This window comes from Miscanthus floridulus, chromosome 7 (genome assembly GCF_019320115.1).
Source record: "Miscanthus floridulus cultivar M001 chromosome 7, ASM1932011v1, whole genome shotgun sequence".
NCBI classification, from domain to species: Eukaryota; Viridiplantae; Streptophyta; class Magnoliopsida; order Poales; family Poaceae; genus Miscanthus; species Miscanthus floridulus.
The window spans coordinates 15006420-15013337 of record NC_089586.1 but is presented as its reverse complement, the minus strand read 5'-3'; the positions used below and the strand labels follow the sequence as shown (position 1 = coordinate 15013337).

At 46.5% G+C, this 6918-nt stretch overlaps 1 protein-coding gene across 2 annotated transcripts; it reads left to right on the top strand.

The window, feature by feature from the left end:
- The first annotated feature begins 1860 nt into the window (after positions 1–1860).
- LOC136462652 (E3 ubiquitin-protein ligase SINAT2-like) lies at positions 1861–5299 on the top strand. 2 transcript variants are annotated; one of them, XM_066461721.1, is made up of 4 exons: positions 1861–2031; positions 2577–2865; positions 4061–4447; positions 4749–5299. In XM_066461721.1, the coding sequence occupies exons 2-4, from the start codon at positions 2644–2646 to the stop codon at positions 5073–5075; spliced, it is 936 nt and encodes a 311-aa protein (XP_066317818.1). In that variant the 5' UTR covers positions 1861–2031; positions 2577–2643; the 3' UTR covers positions 5076–5299. The 2 variants fall into 2 exon arrangements, with proteins under 2 accessions (XP_066317818.1, XP_066317819.1); XM_066461722.1 differs by having other exon boundaries at positions 2574–2865.
- The last annotated feature ends 1619 nt before the right edge of the window (positions 5300–6918 follow it).

The window sequence follows — 6918 nt, the reverse complement described above, 5'->3', positions numbered from 1 at the left end:
CCTGGCCTGTCGGAGCTCTCTCTACGGCTTGTACCCTAGCGGAATCAAGTTCTTCTTGAGCTTGCTTCTGAGACTCTGGTAATCGACTTCTAATTCAAGTAAGCATCTTGTTCATATTGTTCTTTAGGTTTGCGATTCTCTTTTGAGTACTTTAATCCTTGTAGCTCCTGGGTTAAAGTAGTATTCGTAGTGTAAGCGTGGTGCTTAGACTTGGTTACTCATGGATGTACCCTATTTTACGGATCGGTGGTAGCTCGCGAGGGTGACTTTTATAGCCTCGTTGAATCCTTTTTAGTCCACCTCCCATTAGTAGACCTAGCAGGACATTGTTGCTATAGGAAATACACTATGTGTGTGTTTTCTCTAATAATACCCCCAGAATTGAACAATAAAAGACAAAGCTTACCGAAGTTAGAACAAGAAGACCTTAGCAGTCTCCTCTATGCTTTTATTATCTAGCCTTGATTGTGAAGTTAGGATAAGTTAGATTTGGTTATTCTCACACATGTTTCCTCGAGTTCGATATAAAACTGGGTACTCCCGGTGAAGTGCTACATCGGTATATTATCCGTGTGCTTGCGGATTATTCTGTGTGCATTAATCTATACCAACACTCTCTAAACATACCTCTGAAACATGAAACACCTGCAACATAAAACACTTGAATGCAACATAAGTCTGAAGCAGAACATTTGGAACATACACTTGCAATATATATGTGAAACATATGCAACAACCAGATCAAGCACTTGCAACATGAAAAACACTTATTGCAACACAAGACTGAAACAGCTGAAACATTTTAAACATACTTTGCAACATATATGTGAAACATGTGCAACATCTCGATAAAAACGCCTGCATCATATGTCTGAAACAAATGAAACATTTTGAACAAACGCTTCCAACATACCTCGGAAACACTTGCAACATATGCAACATGCCGATCTACTTTTGCAATATCCATATGAAACACTTGCAATATACTTCTGATAGCATATGAAACACTTGAAACATACATTTGTAACATAGAGGGATGGAGAGGCCAGGGTCAGTTGATTCCGGCCTCGGAGCAGGAGCCGACGCCGAGCGGCAGCACGCGAGCACCATCAGCACGGTCCGCGCTTCGTGGGTGCCCTTTGGCTTAGTGGGGACCGACCTGAGGCACGCAACGGCACCACCAGCACCATCAGAGATAGGCGACGCTGCCCCTGCCCGATCTCGTCCGCATCGCTGGATGCCGTCGCCGAGGGAGGATGCAGACCAAGGTCTGTGGAGAGGAAGAGAGGTGGAGGCCGATTAGTCACCCCTCCTGGCCCGAGGTGCCACCCTGAAAAGGACAGAAGCGGGCGGGCAGGCGTGACGAGCTGAAGCCGCGCGATGGTAGGTGAACTGCGGTGGAGAGGGAGGAAGGTGGTTGGCGGCGCTCAGGTGAGGTGGAGATGGAGGATGGCGGCCAGCCAGCCGCGGTCGAGAGCGCCCGGGAGCAGTCACGGTGGAGCGCGGAATTAGAATTCGATGGCGAGTGGAAATTGGGGAATGACATTTCTAGAGACCCTTGAGTGAAAGAAGACAACCGAACGTTTTTTTTTCAAACAGGACGCATTCGGGGCAGTTGGGTCATTCGTACCGTCACAGCCCATGGCAACGGACGCCCTGATCTAGCATTTCCGTTGAATTTTACATAATATAGAACCTTACAATATTTATCTATTCGTATTTTTTAAAAAAATCGAGTATATTTGGGTGGTTTTTTCTTCTTTTTTTCAAATTTCAAATGGGAACGTGAGAGCATACGAAGGGGTGGGAGCACCGGATCCACTAGTACTGACTACTACAGTAGTGACTACTGACTACTGAGGTGGCCCGTACGGCCAAACAACCTTTATCCCCCGGCATTCTCTCTCTCGGTGGTTCTCCCGTCCCCCTCGCGTGCGCTCTGTGCCGACGACTGCTCGGCCGCCGCCGCCCAACGCCCTGGTGCCCAGGTTTCCCTCTTTGCGACCTTCGCCGACGACGAGCACCCACCAGGTACGCCCATCCCTTTCTCTTCCGCTCTTGCTGTGCGAAACCGAGCACCCAAACCCAACCTCTTTGAATTCGGATCTGAAATCTGACCCAATTTCAAGTGCAGTATACATGTATACGCCTACAGACTTCGAATTTCTTGGCCAAAAATTCTCGGGTTGGGTCCGCCCCTCCTGCACCTGTCCTCGATTAAATGTACTATACATCGGGCGAAGTTGGTTGGGTTACCCGTAGTGGCAAATTCGAGTTAGGAAACTGCCAAGGTTCATGGTCATGGATGAGAGTCACTGGAATGGGTGGTTCTCCTTGAGTTCTGAGATCTGAATGTAGTTTGCTCATCAGTAGCTTGCGTCAAGTTGGATTCGGACGCTTCAGTCGGTGCCAACAGATTTTATCCCTTTCATTCATGGTTCTGACTTCTGAGAAATTATCCATTTTTTATGTGACCCTGATAAACTGAACATCAGAATCAACCTGTGCAGGATGTTAATTCTGTTGTGCTTAGATTGCATGTCTCCTTTGATGCTAAAATTTGGTGTGATTAGCAGGAAAGCAATGGAGTGGTGGGGTGCTGATGTTTTGTGCTACTTCCGAACCTGAAAGGAGCTTCTTACAATGGCACCGGGAAGCAGCATTGTGACAGTAGTCCCTGAGTTGGACTGTGGAGATGACGATGGGCTTTCTGAGCCACTTGGGGGTATCAGGCTTGACGTAGACTCTGCAAGTAAACCGTGGTCGACATCACTAGCCAATGTTGCATTGTCATCGCTGTCTGGCTTGAATGATTTGCTCGAGTGTCCAGTGTGTACCAACTCGATGCGCCCACCTATACTCCAGGTTTGTGTGCTTAGACATATCTTCTCTTTTTATTTTGTTGGCAAAAGGAGGTGCTTTGATAATTACAGTATGCATCTTTGCTTGTTTGAGTTTGTATGCAAAGAAAATGCTGTTAGCTTACATTGCCTATTAGATATGTGGATTGAGTTAGCATAAAAGGTATACTTTGGTAATTGCAGTATGCATCTTTGCATGTTTGAGTCTGTATGCTAAGAAAATGCTGTTAGCTTACATTGCCTATTAGATATGTGGATTGAGTTAGCATAAAAGGTATACTTTGGTAATTGCAGTATGCATCTTTGCATGTTTGAGTCTGTATGCTAAGAAAATGATGTTAGCTTACAATGCCTATTAGATATGTGGATTGAGTTAGTATAGAAGGTGGGTTGACTGGGTTCTATGGTACATATGCTGCATTTGCACCACCTTAAGGTATCTAGGTTTGCCCATTGATCTCAAGTTGTTGAACTTTTGTTCTGTTAAAATCCTAGTGTAACATTTTTTCTGTTGTCACATTGTAATCGACGATAAGTTCTCTGGGATCCACATGGATCAAGTCTGTTTCATCTTCGCATCGCATCTGTCATGTTGTCCATTACAATTATGGACTCCCTCACATCAAAATAACCTAGAACTTCCTAATGTTAATGAAAGAGCAGCAATGAAGGGATCAGTCATTTGTTTCCTCTGTATGTTTATATCAGTGCATGCATAGTGTTGGAGCCCATGTTTATCAGTTTATATCTCCGCTTTCTTAGAATTTGGCATGGTCATGACCATCAGCAAGTTTAAAGCTTTTATAGCTTGCAATTGCATTGGAACACTTCCAAGTTTTTTCTAGTCTGCTATCTCTCCCTCTCTCTAGACACACATACTATTGTGTATTGTCCATGGTTATGTTTATTGTATCCTTGTTCTGCATTTTTTGTCAAAGAGCTATATTTATTGTTCCAAATAAAAGGGTGACTTTATTATAATCACAATTCCTCAGGTGTTGTTTCTACACATTTTTTTCATAAGAATAATTAAATGATTTGCAAGCTAATTGTGTTACTTGAATAGTGATGGTATTTGTATTGCTTCAGGATTTATATCATGTAATTTGAACAACAGCTTTAGTTGCAATGATTAGAGTTACATAAATGAATTCAGGAAATGAGAATGGTAATAATCTACTGGTTCCTTTTTTCTGCAGTGCCCTAATGGCCACACAATCTGCTCTAGTTGCAAGCACAGGGTAGAGAACCATTGCCCAACTTGTCGCCAGGAACTGGGAAACATCAGGTGCTTAGCACTTGAGAAGGTGGCAGAACAACTCCAGCTTCCATGCAAATACCAGAGTATGGGATGCACTGAGATTCACCCATACAAGAACAAACTCAAGCACGAGGAGCTCTGCAGGTTCAGGCCATACAACTGTCCGTACGCAGGTTCAGAGTGTCTGATCACAGGTGATGTTCCGTTTCTGGTGTCTCATCTCATCAATGACCATAAGGTGGACTTGCATGAGGGCTGCACATTTAACCACCGATATGTGAAGCCCAACCCTTACGAAGTGGAAAATGCTACATGGATGCTCACAGTAAGTAAAATGACACTCTGTTCATGTTTAAGTACTCAAGCGATTATTTCCGATACATGGGAAACATTCCAGGTTATGTAATCTGGATTATCTGTATGGTCAGCATATACATTGAGTAGTGACTTCATAGTATTTGCCTAACAAGACCTACTTCTGAGATGTCTTGTATTTTGAATGTGGTCAGATCTGTTTTGAGCCCATCCATTCTTTTCTGACCTGTGATGGCTGTATCATAAGCATCATCAGGCTAAGTGAGTCTGCCATTTCAGTATTTCACCCCCCTTGTGTTTTATACATGCAGGTTTTCAAGTGTTTTGGGCAGCACTTCTGCCTGCACTTCGAGGCGTTCCTACTGGGGATGGCGCCGGTGTACATGGCGTTCCTGCGGTTCATGGGCGAGGAGAGCGAGGCGCAGGGGTTCGGGTACAGCCTGGAGGTGGGCGGGGGTGGGCGGAAGCTGACGTGGCAGGGCACGCCGCGGAGCATCAGGGACAGCCACCGGAAGGTGCGGGACAGCTTCGACGGGCTCATCATCCACCGGAACATGGCGCTCTTCTTCTCAGGTGGCGGCAGGCAGGAGCTCAAGCTGCGGGTCACCGGCCGCATCTGGAGGGAGCAAGGGCAATGAAGCATCGCATCCCCCCGTCCCTGGTGCACCGTGCTCATGATGCGGGTCACCGGGCAGCCTTCTGCTGATCTGCTTCTCGCCATGATGGTTCAGTCCCATTCCGTGTTCGTCCTGTGCATTTGATGTGTGTACAAATATTTTGGATACGTTGTAGCCTAGACCAGACTGTCTCCAGACCAGACCTGATTAACACGTGGGGAAAGCCCCGGCAAAACCTATCAGTCTGACATGTGCTCATTTTTATGCCTTGTCTGGTTGTCCCTGCCAGATAGTCGTTCTTGTGAGCAAGTGTATCATGTGCTACGGCTACGGCTGTATACCCAGTAACGAAAAGCCAGGGGTGAAAAGATACCGGGCCGAGCTGAGATGTGCACGGGATCTGCTCGTGGTCCTCAATGCTCAATGCACATATGTTTTTGTTTTTTCCTGTAGCAGCCAACGGTTACTAGGCTTGGCCTGGGCATCTGGCTGGGTGCAGTGCAAGACGCGATTTTGTTGTCTGAACGTGTACGTGTACAAATGTGGAACGGTTTGATAGGGGAAGAAAATAAAAGCTATAAATATGCGCCATGTTCGCTTGGGCTTGTTTGGCTGATAAGCCATGACTGAAAGTACTGTTAACTGATTTAGCATGGGAGAAAAGTACTACTCGTTGGCTAAAAAAGTACGACTTATAAGTCAAACAAGCTCGAGCGAACAGGGTGATGGTTTGTCTTCCATGCCTTCAACAACGACGCTTTGGCTGAGTGGTTAAGGCGTGTGTCTGCTAAGTACATGGGGTTTCCGCGACGACGCTTTGGCTGAGTGGTTAAGGCGTGTCTGCTAAGTACATGGGGTTTCCGCGAGAGTTCTGTTACGAAACGTGTCTGTTCCTAACACACCTCTTTATACTCATTGATCTCATCAACAGATGAAGAGAATTAGCAATTAGTTAGTATAAGCGGTTAGCATTACGAAGGGGCATGTCCCTTCGGTAGTAGACTGTTCTAGTGAACAGTTGCATTTTCCCAAACAGTCACGTCCGTACGGCGTTCGTATAACGCGACCCTTCACTTGTATATAATCCAAAGAGATCAATGAAACAGACAGTTGTTCCCAAAATCTCTGTTCATTTACATTCACATTTAATACGTTATCAATCACTTTCGCTCTTCTGGACAGAGAGAAGGAGAACGCAGAGGCAACGAATGCCTCTGAACCAACACCAGTAAGCATCATGGCCAAAATTGACTTACCGTCTCACATCGCTCGTGGCTTGTTCTTCGCCCTTCGCCGCGTCAGCAGAGTTCGTCGTGGCCCGATCCGCCACCGCGGCCACCATGGACAACGCCGTAGCGTCTTCGAGCGCCTTGGAGCGTGTTCGCCGCAACATTGCCCATGGTCATGGCCCTGGTCCTTTCGACCGCCTCTTCGACTCTGCTGTTCGTGGCCTCCGTGCCAATGCAGTTCCTCGCTATCGATGGACTCCTGTTCGTGGCCGCCATGCTTCTCCTCCCCACGATCTTCGTCTGCAGAACCAGCCACCATCTCCTCGCCTTGGCTTGGACGGTGCCGGCCCCAGCAACGTCGAACCGTGCGCTGTTGAAGCCTCGAAGCCCCGGCACCGCCCGTTGAAGCAGTGGTGGCCACGCCCGCATAAGTTCAAATCTCTCCGTTGTCGTCTCTTTTTTCCTCTTTTTTTCTGCCTTTTCTCTCTCCATCCATGCCAAAAGGAATCTTAGCATTGCACACATTGTTAACAACCAAATCTTTTTTTTTTCTGACTTTTCTCTCCCCATGCCACCATCCATGCCAAAAGGAATCTTAGCATTGCACACATTGTTAACAACCAAATCTTTTTTTT

Bases quoted from the DNA above. Each gene is read 5' to 3' on its own strand.
- LOC136462652 (XM_066461721.1), top strand. From the start codon at position 2,644: ATGGCACCGGGAAGCAGCATTGTGACAGTAGTCCCTGAGTTGGACTGT. The intron at 2,866-4,060 runs GTTTGTGTGCTT...TTTTTTCTGCAG, and splicing joins TGCGCCCACCTATACTCCAG to TGCCCTAATGGCCACACAAT. The intron at 4,448-4,748 runs GTAAGTAAAATG...TTATACATGCAG, and splicing joins ATGCTACATGGATGCTCACA to GTTTTCAAGTGTTTTGGGCA.